This window comes from Patagioenas fasciata, chromosome 7 (genome assembly GCF_037038585.1).
Source record: "Patagioenas fasciata isolate bPatFas1 chromosome 7, bPatFas1.hap1, whole genome shotgun sequence".
Taxonomy (NCBI): Eukaryota; Metazoa; Chordata; class Aves; order Columbiformes; family Columbidae; genus Patagioenas; species Patagioenas fasciata.
In genome coordinates, this window is record NC_092526.1 from 17,648,715 (window position 1) to 17,662,947 (window position 14,233).

General features: G+C 61.5%; 2 protein-coding genes across 5 annotated transcripts; one reads left to right on the forward strand and one right to left on the reverse strand.

Annotated features, from left to right (window-relative positions):
- Nucleotides 1-5,244, reverse strand: CHPF (chondroitin polymerizing factor). Its single transcript, XM_065841342.2, has 4 exons — nucleotides 4,854-5,244; nucleotides 3,081-3,645; nucleotides 2,702-2,884; nucleotides 1-2,235 (listed from the first exon to the last, which is right to left on the reverse strand). Exons 1-4 carry the CDS (start codon nucleotides 5,162-5,164, stop codon nucleotides 973-975), a joined length of 2,322 nt encoding a protein of 773 aa, XP_065697414.1. The 5' UTR covers nucleotides 5,165-5,244; the 3' UTR covers nucleotides 1-972.
- Nucleotides 5,245-8,184: 2,940 nt separating this feature from the next.
- On the forward strand, nucleotides 8,185-14,197 carry TMEM198 (transmembrane protein 198). 4 transcript variants are annotated; one of them, XM_065840600.2, is made up of 5 exons: nucleotides 8,185-8,299; nucleotides 11,039-11,289; nucleotides 11,381-11,956; nucleotides 12,184-12,392; nucleotides 12,822-14,197. In XM_065840600.2, the coding sequence occupies exons 2-5, from the start codon at nucleotides 11,100-11,102 to the stop codon at nucleotides 12,969-12,971; spliced, it is 1,125 nt and encodes a 374-aa protein (XP_065696672.1). In that variant the 5' UTR covers nucleotides 8,185-8,299; nucleotides 11,039-11,099; the 3' UTR covers nucleotides 12,972-14,197. The 4 variants fall into 4 exon arrangements, with proteins under 4 accessions (XP_065696672.1, XP_065696673.1, XP_065696674.1 ...); XM_065840601.2 differs by having other exon boundaries at nucleotides 12,825-14,197; XM_065840602.2 differs by having other exon boundaries at nucleotides 12,184-12,374; nucleotides 12,825-14,197.
- The last annotated feature ends 36 nt before the right edge of the window (nucleotides 14,198-14,233 follow it).

Here is a 14,233-nt window from a genome sequence, read left to right on the forward strand (position 1 = left end):
TTCATCTCTCTGTTTTATTAGTGTAAACTCACCGCCCCTCCTCTCCCCACTATTAAATACCAACCAGGAGCAGAGTGCGGCTCCTCAGTCGCTTTCTCCTTAGGAGATGCACAGCCAAACCCTCTGCCATGCCCACCAAGCTGGGCACCGCATCCCCGCGGCCAAGAGGGCTCTCACCTCTGTCAGGAGGCTCTCGTACGAGGGCTGCGACCTCCGACGTCCTATCGATACTGCGAAGGCCGAAGCGGCCTGGGTCACGGTTCCCATGGGGAGCAGCTCATGGATTGTGAATACAGCAGGATCCCCTCTGGCACCCCCTGTGCCCACCAGCCCTGGGGTCCAGGACTCCCCCACCCTGACCAGCTAGGAGTGCTCTGGTTCATTGCCAAGTGGCAAAAACCCAAAACCAACCTCCTTACTGCTCTTTTGGGTTGGGATGTGCCCCATCCCACCATCTGAGCCTGTGGCAGGTACAGGGACACAGCCTCCCCTGCACAACCAGGTCAATGCTCCAAAGGAGCAAGGGGCAGAGCCCTGTCCTGGGGTGCTGGTGGAATGGTGAGGGGTCACCCCCAGCCCCACAGCAGTCATGGCCCCACAGCAAGGCAGCCTTGGGTTGTGTGTGCCCCTGGTTGAGGGGACACAGCAGGGACAGAGCAGCCCATCACCTCCCAGCTGGGGAGCAGGGGATGGGGCTGGCAGCCAGCAGCTGTGGGGTGAGGATCTGGGTGTCCTGGCTCACAGCTCAGCGACACTGACCCCACCTCACCCTGGGGTCTGCACAGCCATGCTGGAAAGAGCAGGACACCCTGGGCTGGCAGACCCCAACCTGGGCAGCCCCAGCTAGGAGAGTCACAAGCTCAGGTGTCAACGGTCCCTGCTCTGCTGGGAAGAGGAAGACAGATGTAGGCAGCAGAAGAGGCAGGGCAGGCAAGCAGGCAAGGCAAGGCCAGCCCCTTTGCACACTGAGGTTCAGGTGCTGTTCCCCTGCTCCTGCTCAAAAAGTACCATGGCCAGCTGGGAGCGAGAGCCTAGGCCCTCCAGGCTGCTCTGCACGCAGCGGTGGTAGATCTCTTCACTGAGCCGGGGGTTGCAGGCCTGGTGCCGGTAGCGCTGCAACAGGGCGGGCTCCACAGCACGGAAGACATGGAGGTTGGAGTATTTGATGAACATGTCATAGATGTCCAGGGTCTCCAGGATGTCCTCGTTTTCCTGCACATCACTTGCCATGCGGGTGCGTGCTGCCATGTAGTCAGCGTTGTAGAAGCAGGCTTCATGGAAGACATCACGGTCAAAGCGCCCCGCATCCCGCAGCAGGTCCAGCGTGGGGGGTGGCACCTGGTTGTGGTAAGCGATGGCAGGGTTGTAGCCCTGAAAGTGGATGGGGAAGAAGACCTGCCAGTTACTGATGGTGTTCATCCGGCAGCGGTTCAGGAAGTCAATGGTGACCTCTGTCCCCACACTGGCCACAAAGAAAAGTGTGTCCACAGGATGTTTCTTGGAGATTATGTCCATGACCTTGATTTGGGAGGGTGCGTCTGTCTTGACGCTGATCCACGGGATTTTCACCTCTGCATACTTGCGCTCATATTTGGTGATCTGGGCCTTCACAGGGGCGAAGATGTCATTCTGAGTGACCTGCTGGGCCTCAAAGGGGTCATAGATGAAGAGAAAGGTGAGCACTGCATTCTCACTGCTCTCAAAGGCAGCTGCTGCGTAAGCCTCCAAAAAGTGGGCAGCGTGGTCCCGGTCATAGGCCGTCAGTGGCAGGATGACATTGATGCGACTGGCCTCTGTCACGTAGGGCATGGGGATTATCTCCACCTCGCTGAGGGGTCGCACAAGGTGCACGCGCTTGGTGACCGAATGGCTATGTCCCTTCTGGGTGACCACCTCCACCTGAAGGTCCAGCGTGTACTCCATGCCGCGCGTGGGGTCAAAGCGCCGGTACCCGTTCACCAGCTGTTGCTTGCGGATGTGAAGCACCGGCTGGTACTTGCGGTTCAGTTCCTCCATGGCCGTGGCCACCACATCAGCCACATCTGCCAGATCCGCACCACGCAGCTCGCATTTGGGGGAGCCATCCATGCAGGCATAGACCTGCTCCTCTGTGAAGTAGTCCCAGCGCAGCACCTCAAAGCGGGTTTTGGGCTGGAAGGGGGGTGGGATGCCAATGGGCCATGTGGCACCATGGTCCCCATCGGCGGACAGGCTGCTGGCGTTTCGGATCTCCAACTGCAAGAGGAGAGACAGAGGAGTAAGAGCAAAGGCAGGCGACAGTACGCCTTCCAGCTCTGGCTGCAGGTAAGCTCACTCCAGCTTCTCAGAGATCAGCCACCCCAGCCCAAAGAGAAGTGTCAGAACAACACTGCTTTCAGCCTGACTCCTGTCAACACCTCAGGTTTCCTCCTAACAGCACCCCAAATGTGGCACGCCACTTCCATCAGCAGGATCTGCACCTTCTCCCGCTCTGCTTGGCCATTGCTGGTGGCCTTCAGCACCCTGCTGCCTCCATCACCTTGAACCACCACTGCAACTCCAGCAACCCACCCAGGTCCAAAGCTGCTCTCCAGACAGCAATGCTGCCCCTGCAGCCACATGGGCTCAGCTGAAACCCTCATACTGGAATGGGAAGGTGACACAGAGCAGCCAAAAAGCCCACAGGAGGAACCTAGACCCTCCTAGCCAAGCCATGACTCACCTGGAGCTGCTGGATCTCCTGGTAGGTCCTCTCAAGCTCCACCTGTGCGAAGTATTTGTGCAGTCGGTACATCTGGAGGGGATCCAGCACGGGGTGGACGGTGAAGGTGCTCTGGAAACGAAGGTCCATCTCCCGCTCGGGGTCCGTGTTCTTCCCCAGCTCAAAATAGTGGTACCGCAGGCCCTGAATGAGCCAGGAGAGACAGGTCATGATCGTCCCCAACCTGTGCTCCCACCCCACTGCTTGCCAGCAGAGCAAGCTCACAGGATGACAGGGTGCAAGGGCTGATGCTCCCAGGAACTGGGAGCCCCTAGGGAGGTAGGCAAACACACCAGGCCAGGATTGGGCTCTCAGAGGCCATCTCTGCTGCAGGACCTACCTCGTGCTCCTCAGCACAGTTGACAGCTGTGTAGTCGATGATGCAGCGGCCCAGCCACTCATCGGGCCGGGCACTGAGGATGTCATTGCGGCAGCTCTCCAGGTGCTGCTGTAGGAGCAGGAGGAGGCTGCGGGACAGCAGGTAGCCAAACCCCCCATAGCAGTAGCGTCGGTCAGTGTCCCCACCAATGAATTCCTCAGGACGGCCCATGTAGAGATGGGTGTCAATGCTGAGGTGGGCAACTAGGCGGCTGATGCGGTGTGCCTCCGTGTAGGTATCGTCCTGCACCAGGAAGAACCAGTCAAAATCATTCACGTAGTGGTCCAGCAGATACCTGATGGTCTGGTACATGTTCCAGATGGGTCGCTCATCACTGTGTGTCACCACCGTCATGCCATGGGGCACCTTGCGGCCTCGTGTGCCGGTGAAGTATACCAGGCGCTCCAGGCGGTGGGCCAGTGTGCGGTTGACAGCCACCGCTAGTGTGTTCAGTGTGCTCTTGGAGGTCAGCACACCCACGAAGAGCCGCTGTCGCATCCCCAGTTCCGTGCTGATGTACCGGGTCCTGCAGGAGGAAGAGAACATTTGGCTCTGGGGCACTGCACCCCAACTTGGTCTGCACCCTCTCCAACAGCATCAACCTCGGTTCCTCTGCAAGAACTGCTCCCAGGCTTCAAATAAACACATAAGATATCACCCCAGAGGCATCAGCTGCCACTATGCCTGGGCCAAAGGCACAGCAGATAACTCTGCCGAGATCCCTCCCAACCTGAGATCATGGGTGTCCCTCCCTTCCCATGAGCTGGCCAACCTGGCTCACATCAGAGGCTCACAACAGGCTGAGCATGGCTAAAAGAGGGAAACAGGGCTGCACACCCCAGCTCTAGCAGGGACACAACCCGCCAGGCACCCAACCATGCTGCCAGTCCCAGCCAGGACAGCCAAGCTGGGAAGGACCTTCCTGCTGCCCCTGCCAGACACACTGCTCTTGAGCAGGCAGGAGAGCCCGTGCTGCGCCCCCCAGGGAAGCCAGGCCCCACTTGGGTTGCTGAGGCCAGCGTGGGGCCAGCTGTGTCCCTTCCCCACCACGGCCCGCAGCTGCCCCCCTCACAATGGCTTTCAGCTTCAATTCTCACATCCCGGTGCAGCGGCAGGAAGCGACCCACCCCGCCGCCAGCCCCCAGCCCCCGCCTGGCACACACTGGCCCCATTCAGCCCCCTCTATCCACCCACCGCCTCGCCGGGACAAGGAGCCCCTTTCACTGCCTGTTCCCCGTCATTCCGTGGCCGCCAGGACGGGCGGCAGCCGGCCCCGGAGCAGACGGGACTGTTCGGCGGGGACGTGCCACCACGGGGCGGGTCCCTGTCAGGGCAAGAGCAGGACTGGGGCAGGGTGCTCGGCAGCACGTGCTGCCGCGGGCATCCTTTGCCCAGAGGGCAGGGCGAGCCTGAGGCGAGCAGGGGCAAAGAGCGGTAAGGAGAAGCAGAGGCGTAAACGGGAGGAAGGGAAGCAGCAGGGAAAGGCACTTGCAGTGAGAAAAACCCACCCACAGCCCAGGGAGGCTGCAGGCGACGGGGAAACACGTTGTCGGGTCACAGGTACAGCCCCCCAGCACCAGCCCCACAGGCAGGGCAGGCAGTCCCCAGTACCGGCCTGGCAGACGCACGCCCACACCCGGGCACCCCCAGGGTCGGCCGCAGTTACTCCCATCTAAAGCCCGGTTAGCGCCGGCGGGGGCCCACACACTCCCAGCCCGTCCCGTTCCCCCGCACCTGACGGCCTTCTTGGCGGCCCTGCCGGGGCTGGGCGGGCGATAGGGCACGACACGGGGCTCCCAGCTGTCGGCGCCCATCCCGGCAGGCACAGCGTTGGGCCTGCGCGCCGCGTTACCGTTGGTGTTGCCGGGGCCGGGGGGCGGCGCGGGGCCGTCGTCGGGGTGCGGGCGGGCGGCGGGGCGCGGTGGCGGCCCGCAGGGCTCCTCCACCCAGGTGACGCTGAGCAGGCTGAGGGTGAAGCCCAGGGAGACGCCGATAGCTACCGGCCCGGCGGGCCGCAGCACCGACAGCACAAGCGACAGCCGCATGGCCGGGACGGGACCGGGGGCGGCTTCGGCTGCCGCTCCCGCTGGCGGCGCCGCCGTCCGACGTGTCACCCCCTGGCCCCGCCCCGCCGCGCGTCACCGCAGGCGGCCGCCTCAGCCAATGGGCCGCGCTCCCACCGCTGCGTCACGGGGCGGTGCGGGCAGCAGTGGGGGAGCAGGGGGCGGCGTGGGGGCGGGATGTAGTTGCCAGGAGACCGCGCGGCAGGGCCCCCCCTCCGCGCCCCCCCGCCTCGACAAGCCGCCCCGCTGCGGCGGGGGCCGGGCAGGGGAGCGGGTTCGGTCGGCGATACCTCTGCTCCACTCTCCGCCGAGGTCCAGGAGACGTCGCTGCGGGGCTGCCCGGTACCTGGCACCGGCCGGGCCACGGCGTTCGGCCCCGGCACTGTGGGGCGGCAGCTCAGCGCCCCCCGGTCCCGGCTGCCCGCTCAGAAAGCGCATTCTCCCGGCGCTGGGACATGGCGCCTGAGCCGGCTTAAGGGTAGATTTCCCCGGGCGGGAGCCGCGGGGCTGGAGCACAGCTGCTCCTTTGTTCTCGGCGCTGGGGAACACTGTGTCCCCTCCCTGGGACAGGACAAACCACGGCGCTACCGAATTCATGGTGGTCTTGGAGTGCCATGTTCCCCTTCTCTGCCTGGGTGCTGTCTGGAAAGCGTGGGCAGCGGCACTGGGCTCTACCTGGGCATCCTCGGGGGTTGACCAGCGGTCATAGAATCCTAGAATCATTTCGGTTGGAAAAGACCCTCAGGATCATCGAGTCCAACCATAAAGGTGGCGGGTAGGTGGGTGGATGGCTCTGAAGCTGGGAGCAGCAAAACACGGGCCGTGGGCTGCAGAAGACAGCGGGGTATGCTGGATGCCCAGGGAGGAGGTATGCAGGAGGGCAAATGGCTGCTGGATAACCTCTGGGTGCAGAGCAGCAAACTGTGAGGTGGCAGAGGAGGGCTGGCAGAGCAGCAGGAGATCCCAGCAGCAGCACCAGGGACCTGTCTGTGACTGGGAGTTAGAACAGGACCAAAGATGTGAGCTCTTCTGGCCGGGGCAAGGCCACTCACTGACCCCCTACAAGCTGTCTGCAGCACAGAGCCACTGTCCCACGGCCACCAGAGAGAGACCCTGGGCAAAAAGAGCTGTAGGAACCAGCTTGGAGCAGAGTTTGCTGCACACATGGAGCCTCCAGCATGGGAACAATCCAACACAGAAGCTGCAAGGCCAGCAGCCCTACATGACTCCTCAGCATCAGGCGTTACTGAATAAGGACAATGAGGAGGACCCCGCCTTTCTGCCAGTTGCAAGCTTGTGGTCCCACTTTCAGCAGCCCCACAGCTGCTGGGGCTCCCAGGTGCCCCTGGATTTACTCTGGTTGGTGGGGAGCTCATCCGGCTCTCTCCACAAAATACATCCTGCCTGCCCTGGGGAGTGTTGGCAGCCACAGAGCATGGCAGGGCACCGAGAACAGGCGGGAGCCCGCTCAGCTCCAGGGTCTCTTTCATTTTCTGGAACAAAGCTGCCTGTTTTCATCAGGAAGCGGTTGGCAGCATCCCCCACCCCAGAGATACGGGACCGTCATCCAAACTCAGCTCATTTTCATAGGCCTTTTTCTCCTGAATAGGCCAAGACAAGCAACAAGCAAAGGCAGTCACGTGAGCGGCAGTTTAATGAAGAACATATAAAAATGAGAAACAGAGGGAATGTGATGGGACACGGAGATGCCAGAAGGGAAAAGATGCAGATGTATGAAATGAGCAGAGATTTTCCATGGACAAAGGCCAAAAAGCAGACATGATCATAAACAAAGTCGACTGTTTTCTGTATGCAGAGAAACGTGTCAGAAATAGATGTATTTGATTTCATTTACAAGTTGGAAAATTTAATATTATTTAGCTTATACAATGATGATTTTACGCAAGTGATAAAAAGAGGTTTCATTCTGAAACTCTGTTGATCTGAGTTTGTATCTACATAGAGGTGCAGATAGAGAAAGTACTGAAGTTTTCAGAAACAAGGCTCTGAGCTCAGGAAAACTGCACAGAGATGAAGCTGTGGGCAGAGCAAATACTTCCCCAAGGCTTTGCCAGGGTGCAGGCTGAGCCCAGGGCCCCCGTGCCTGGCCCCAGCAGATCCTGTGGGGGAAGCAGCAGCTGGGAACAGTGCCATTCCTCCAACAGCCCCTTCACAGCCCCCTGCCAGCTGCAGCTCCAGCCTTTGTCTCCCCGACATTGGCATGGGGCTGGGAAGGGGCTGCCAGGGGAACGGCTGCTGCTGCCAAGAGACTTCTCCCTGCCAGGACTTCCCCAGGGTTCTGGGCACTGTATCTGGGAGGTGCCAGCTCCCGGGAGCTCTGCAGAGCGCCATGTCTTCCCACTACCTGCCACGCTTGCATCTACTGCTCACTTGCAGAGGGATGGGTGGACAGACACTATAGGTGCCTTATATGTGCTCTGTAGGTGCCCATTATGTTTGCACCTGCTCCCTCTGAACAGAGGCACTTCAGTCTCCGTGGCCCTGGCACAAGCCTCTTGAAAAAGTCCACGGCCCTCTGCATGCCGTCAAGCATGGACCGGCAGCACAACCCACATACGGCCTCCCTGAGGTTTGCACACCCACACCCCTGCACGCCCTCCCTGCACTCCACATCACTCCATCCCCTTTGCACCGTGCCTAGGGCCTTGCAGCCTTTGCAACTGCTGCACGCCGAACACACCACACACAGAGCATGGCCCAGTGCACGCTGCGCCGCACTGCACACACAGCCCTGTTTGACTCCCCGGTGCATGGCCTGGGGCACGCCATGCCGCCCTGCTGCACACCTGGGTGCATAAACCCGTGCACGGTCCGTGGCCCACCTAGTGCACGAACGGGTGCACGCCCCACCACCTGGTGCAAGCCCCGCCCCACCGCCTGGTGCAAGCCCCGCCCCCAAACCACGCCCCCTTCTGGGAAGACCCCGCCCCCATCCGGCCCCGCCCCCTGGCCGGCGCGGTGACGCAGCGCGGTGACGTCAGGCGGAGCTGTCCGCTCAGCACCGCGCGGCGGGCCGCGCCGCCAGCATGCGCGGGGGCTGGGAACGGGAGCGCCGCGCGCCGCGGGGCCGCCGCCGCTGCGGGGCCGGGAGCGCAGGTGGGAGCGGGCGGGGCGGGGCGGGGCTGCGCTGCAGGGGGTGGGACAGCACGTGGGGGTCTGGCAGGCGGGGTGGCGCGCCGGGCCGTCGGGGGAAGGGCTCGGGCACCGGGGACCCAGCCCCTTGTCTCGAGGAGCAGAGCGCCGTGCCCGGGACGGGCGTGCGGGGCCCGACGGGGCGCCCCCGGGCCCCCCGCCCCGAACAAAGAGAGGGGCGGAGCGGCCCCGCGCCCCGGCGGCCCTTGCGGTCGTCGCTTAGCAACGCCCCGCCCGCCCGCCCCGCCGGCACGGAACCCGCCAGCCCGGCGGGGGGCAACGGGGCCGGTCGGGAGGCGGCGGGGGTAGCGCCGCGGCGGGGCCGGGCCCCGAGCGCTGCACCCGGGCCGCTGCAGGGATGTGCCCGGAGAGTGCGGGGGGCCCGGGACAGGCCGCGGCGGGGAGCCCGGCAGTGCGGGGAGGGCGGCAGCAGGTGGGTAAGTCCCGGCGCCAATGAGCAGGCGCTGGGCTCCCCTAGCAACAGTGCCCGCGCCAATGGGCGCCGGCAGCTGCATGCAACGCTGCCTACAGCCCTGCCGGAGACGGGTTCTCCCCGGCGACCCTTCCCCGCTGCCCTGGCATCGACCTGCCGTGGGTCGAGGGGCAGAGAGCAGAACCTCTACTCTGCCGGCCATGCTTAGCCGTGCTGAGCCGTTCGTGTCATGCCCACGCTAGCCAGCTGCCATGCCATGCCCTGTCTCCAGCCCCCCGGGCACGGCTGTCTGGCAGAGCCCCGCTCGCACCCCTCACGGCGTTTCCCATCCCAGCCGGGGCAGCCAGGGCCGGTATTTCTCTCTCTCGCTGCATGGTTAAAGTCCAATCCTGCTTAGCGTCCCCCAGGGGCTCAGGCAGGGCAGGCAGGGGCCCAGTGCTCAGCTACCCACTCCTTGCCTGCCTGCTTCACCGAGATTAAGTGCTGTGCTCAGCTTCCCCAGGGGGATTTGCCCTCGCTGGTGTTTCCTTCTCCAGGCAGAGGGAGAGAAGGAGGCTGGTGATGGGGAAGAGGTGCTGGTGGAGCCCAGTGTGGGCAGCAGCGAGATGCTGGGCAATAGAGAGCTGTGGCCACAGCCCCTGCCCTCTTCCTTGCCCCTTCCCAGTGCTCTGGTTTTGTGAGCCATTCTGAGACGGCTGCTTTAATGTGGCACTTGGAAGGGGACCTGGGGGTACTGATTGACAGGAAGCTCAACATGAGCCAACAGTGTGCCCAGGTGGCCAAGAAGGCCAGTGGTATCCTGGCCTGTATCAAAAATAGCGTGGTCAGCAGGACAAGGGAAGTGATCCTTCCCCTGTGCTCTGCATTGGTCAGGCCACACCTGGAGTATTGTGTTCAGTTCTGGGCCCCTCAGTCCAGGAAAGATATTGAGGTGCTGGAGCGGGTCCAGAGAAGAGCAACAAGACTGGTGAAGGGACTTGAGCACATGACCTTTGGGGAGAGGCTGAGGGAGCTGGGGTTGTTCAGTCTGGAGAAGAGGAGGCTTAGAGGTGACCTCATCGCTCTCTATAACTACCTGAAGGGAAGTTATAGCCAGGTGGGAACTGGTCTCTTCTCCCAGGCAGTTAGCAATAGGACAAGGGGACATGGGCTTAAACTCTGCCAGGGGAAGTTTAGGCTGGATATTAGGAAGAAGTTCTTTATGGAGAGAGTGATCAGGCATTGGAATGGCCTGCCCAGGGAGGTGGTGGACTCACCGTCCCTGGAGGTTTTTAAACTGAGATTGGACATGGCTCTTAGTGCCATGATCTAGTAAATGGGCTGAAGTTGGACCAAGGGTTGGACTTGATGATCTCTGAGGTCTTTTCCAACCTAGCCAATTCTGTGATTCTGTGACTGGCACTGGCGTGAGGACAACCAGTGACAATAAACCCATCCCAAACCAACTGAGTTTGGAAAGGCGCCAGGGGAGCAAAGTGATGCTGGAACCGGCTCCAGGTGGGAGTGGGCAGACAGCTGCTGTAATTAGGTTTAAGCTGGAGCTGGATCAGTCTTTGTGGGGGATTATGACCCCTCCGTCTGCGTAGGCGCAGTGGGGGGCCCAGTGACTGCCTGCTCAGCATCCCAGTGTGGCCACAGTATTATAAGTGAGCCCTTGGGTAAGGGACAATGTCACCCAGTGCTGGTCCCTGTCCAACCCCGTGGGTCAGTGTGGGAGAGCTGCATCCAGCACAGGGGCCTGTTTTGTTTTTACAAGGACACTAGAAGCTGGAGCGGGGATGAAAAGTAGCCAGAAATATGATTAGAGGATTGGAGAAAATGCCTTGGAGTACAAGCTTTAAGAGCTCAATCTGTTTAGCCTATAAAAATAGAAGACTGGGGGGTGACTTAATTATCGAACATAATTACTTCACAGGCAGAAAATACCAGGTAGTGGAAGTCTCCCTTTAATGGAGCAGGGAAAGGGCGCTGGAGAGACAAGGGGAGGAAATTGAAGCTGCAAAGAAATTGTAAAACCCTGTGTTGCAGCAACAAAGGTCGCAGGGCGTGCAGCTGGGCTCCCTGGGGACAGTACATCCCTGCAGCCACCCTCTGGGTGACGGTCCATGCCCCCACAGCCCCCGCAGATGAGGCTGTTTGCTCATCCCCTTCCTTCCCACCCGGGTGCCAAGGGGCCGGAGTGGCTTTTTCGGTGGCTGGGTGCTGAGTGGTAGGCATTGCCACCAGGCACGTACTGGCGGTACCTCCATCCCCCTTCTCTCTCTCAGCAGCTGGGACAGGTGCTGGGGTGCAGTTTTGCCGGTGAGCCATGGGGCAGAAGCGGAGATTTTGATGCCTCTCCCGGGAGTCCCTAGAGCCATGACTGCAACTGTGCAGACGCTGCGGTTCAAGCTGCTGCCGCACGAGCCGGGCCAGGACTGGGGGCACAACTGCCAGCAGGAAATTGAGCGTCGTTACCAGGTGGTGCCCTCGGTGGTGTGCGCCATGTGCTGCCTCTTCGGCATCATCTACTGCTTCTTTGGTGAGCCAGGCCAGCCCAGCGGCTGGTGGGGCAAGGGGGAGATGCGGTGGTGCTGGCCATCCATCCCCTGACTGCAGTGTTCTCTCCACAGGTTACCGTTGCTTCAAGGCTGTTATGTTCCTGACAGGGTTGATGTTCGGCTCCATCATCATCTTCATGCTGTGCTACAAGGAGCGGGTGCTAGACACGCAGCTGAGCGTGGAGGCCTCGGTGGGCATCGGGCTGGGCATCGGGGTCCTGTGCGGACTGGTCACCATGCTGGTGCGCAGTGTTGGCCTCTTCATGGTGGGGCTGCTCCTGGGGCTGCTGCTGGCAGTGGCCACACTGGTGGTGATGGAGCAGTTCTATCACCCGCCAACAGTGTGGATCCCCATTGCACTGCTCCTGGGTGTGGGGATGCTCTTCGCCGTCCTCACCCTGCAATGGCAGCGCTTCTTCACCACTCTTTCCACCGCCGTCTTTGGCAGCGCCATCATGACCGTCACCGTTGACTACTTCATTGAGCTCTTCCTCCTGGTGCAGTACATCTATGAGCGCATCAAAGTGGCTCCTGCTCGCCCCGTGTGCTGGTACAGCTGGGTCATCCTGGGCATCTGGCCGCTTCTCACCACACTGGGTGTCCTGGTCCAGTGGAAGGTCACAGCTGAGGGCTACTCCCACACTGAAGGTGCGTGGGGGCTGGAGGACATTGACGTGGCATGGGGTGGATGCAGGAGCTGGGGGGACTGGGTGCGGTTCTCAGAACCTCGTTTGTATGCACAGATAAGGGGTTTGGGACTATGCTGGGACATAGAATGGCAAGGGGAAGCCTGGATGTGCAAAGCCAGAGCTGGTTTGGGTGTGGGGAGGATTTTGGGGTGCTTCCTGGTGCTCACATACCCTTCTGCCCTGCAGTGATCATCAGCCGGCAGCAGCGCCGCGTGCAGCTGATGCGCATCAAGCAGCGGGAGGATCGAAAAGAGAAAAAGAAGAAACGGAGACCCCACCACCCGCCACCCCACCAGCACAAAGCCCACCCACCCGAGCCCGCCTACCGCCGCAAGCCCAATCCTGTGCGCCGCTTCGATGGGGACGTGCTCTCCCCCGTGAGTCCTGTGCCCAGGGTAGAGATCTTCCCCGGCCTCTGAGGCTCTTCTTCCTTCTCCATGTGGGTGGGCTAGGGTGTGGAGGGGGGAGAGATGCCCAGGTGCCAGCCAGCATCCAAGCTCCCTGAGGGACAGTGCTGGGACATCTTGGGGCCAGGCAGCTCAGGAGGTGCTAAACTGGGACATGTCCACCATGGAGCACTTCAGCAAATGTAAACCGGTGGCCAAAAGTGCAGTGGCTGTAGTAAAAACAGGCAGTGGGTGAGGTGTGAAGCGTGCACCTGGGGCAGGGATGAGGCTGCAGCCAGGCCCTGGTGGGCCTGACTACTGAGGTGGGTGGGACTGCACAGGGCAGTTTCTGGGGGGCCTCTGCAGAGTTTAAGGTGAGATGGGATGGAATGGGCCAGGAGCAGAGCCCCCCTCACTTTCTATTCTCCCTCTCTCAAGCAGAGCTACATCCAGAGTTTCCGAGAGCGGCAGACGGGGCCGTCCCTGAACAGCCTCATTGCCAGCACCCACGCCGTGGTGGACCTGGACTATGACTGCAGCTCCACCGTGCCCCTCACCACGGGCTCTGGCCCTGCCGTGCGGGTATAAGCCAACCCAGTGACCTCGAGTGACACCAGCACTCCAGCCTGCTCTGACAGACCCCCTGGGACAGATGGGGCTGTTCCCTTGGCCCCAGGGTGGCCACCTGCGCCTTGGGCCTGCAGATAGAGACCCTTCCTGGGGACTTGCGGGACTTGGCTGGGTGAGCCCTGGCTGCCCGCGGGGCCTGGAGGTGCTGGGGGAGCCCTCCAGCAGGGACTCAGCCCAAGGACTGTGGACACCAGCACCTATGGACACATGGTGCAAGCAGCTCTACTGGGGCAGAGGGTTCCTGTGCCCCCACTGCCATGTTTCCCCATGGCCTGGGCACACTCATCCTGCATCCCAACATCTCCCTCCCCATGTTTGAGCCCCCCTTCCCCAATAGCAGCTCCTTGTGCCTGTCCCCACCCCATCGCACCTCCCCCAGCAACTCCCCAAGTGCCTGTGCCCCACATCCCTTTCTCAAAGAGCAGATCCACCAGCCCTTGCTCCTCCAGGGACTCCCCCAAGCATGTGTGCCCTGTCCCACCCTGGCCCTGAAAGCGGCTTTCAGGCAGTGCTTCCCAAACCTGCCTCCTCAGAAAGTCCCCCTGCCCTAGACACCCACCCTGCCCCACAGAACTGCTTCTCTCCCCACTTTTTCCTGAGCTGGACCAAGGTGGTTCTGGGGCAGAGGCTGCCAGGGCCAGGCAGTTCCTGTGAAGTGGCTGTCCTGGGGTGATGCCTCGTGCACCCCCCAAAGTGTTTTGATGGGAGACAAGACACTGGATCCAGCCTTTGGGCAGAGGCTGGGCTGCCTCAGGGATGCAGGGACCCCCGTGGCATCAGAAGCTGTCGCTGTTTTGCTGGCGACTAGATTTTATAGTGGCCAGGGGGAACCCTGGGGCTGGGCTGAGCCTCAGGACAGGGCAGGAGCCCCAGAGCGGTGCTACGAGCAGAGGCTCCCGCCTTGTATATAATTCTCTTGCTATGATTTGTATTAATTTATTACAGAGTGAACCAGGATTTCCCCTTGGCCAGGTGGGCAGGATGGTGGTGAGACTGGACCAGGGTGCCCCCCTGCTTTGGGAGCCCCTCCTCAGCCCAGCCAGCCCCACTGCCCCAGGAATTGCACGTTTCTGCCAGGTGCCCCCATCTCTGCAGCGCCACGCTGCTGTCACCCTTTTCAGTCTCTTTTGTAAATGTGCCAAATGCTGCTGAGGCCACAGCCACACAGTAAAGAGCCTTTCGGAGCCCGGTGTGTGGGACCAGAGGCTGTGCAGGGGAGA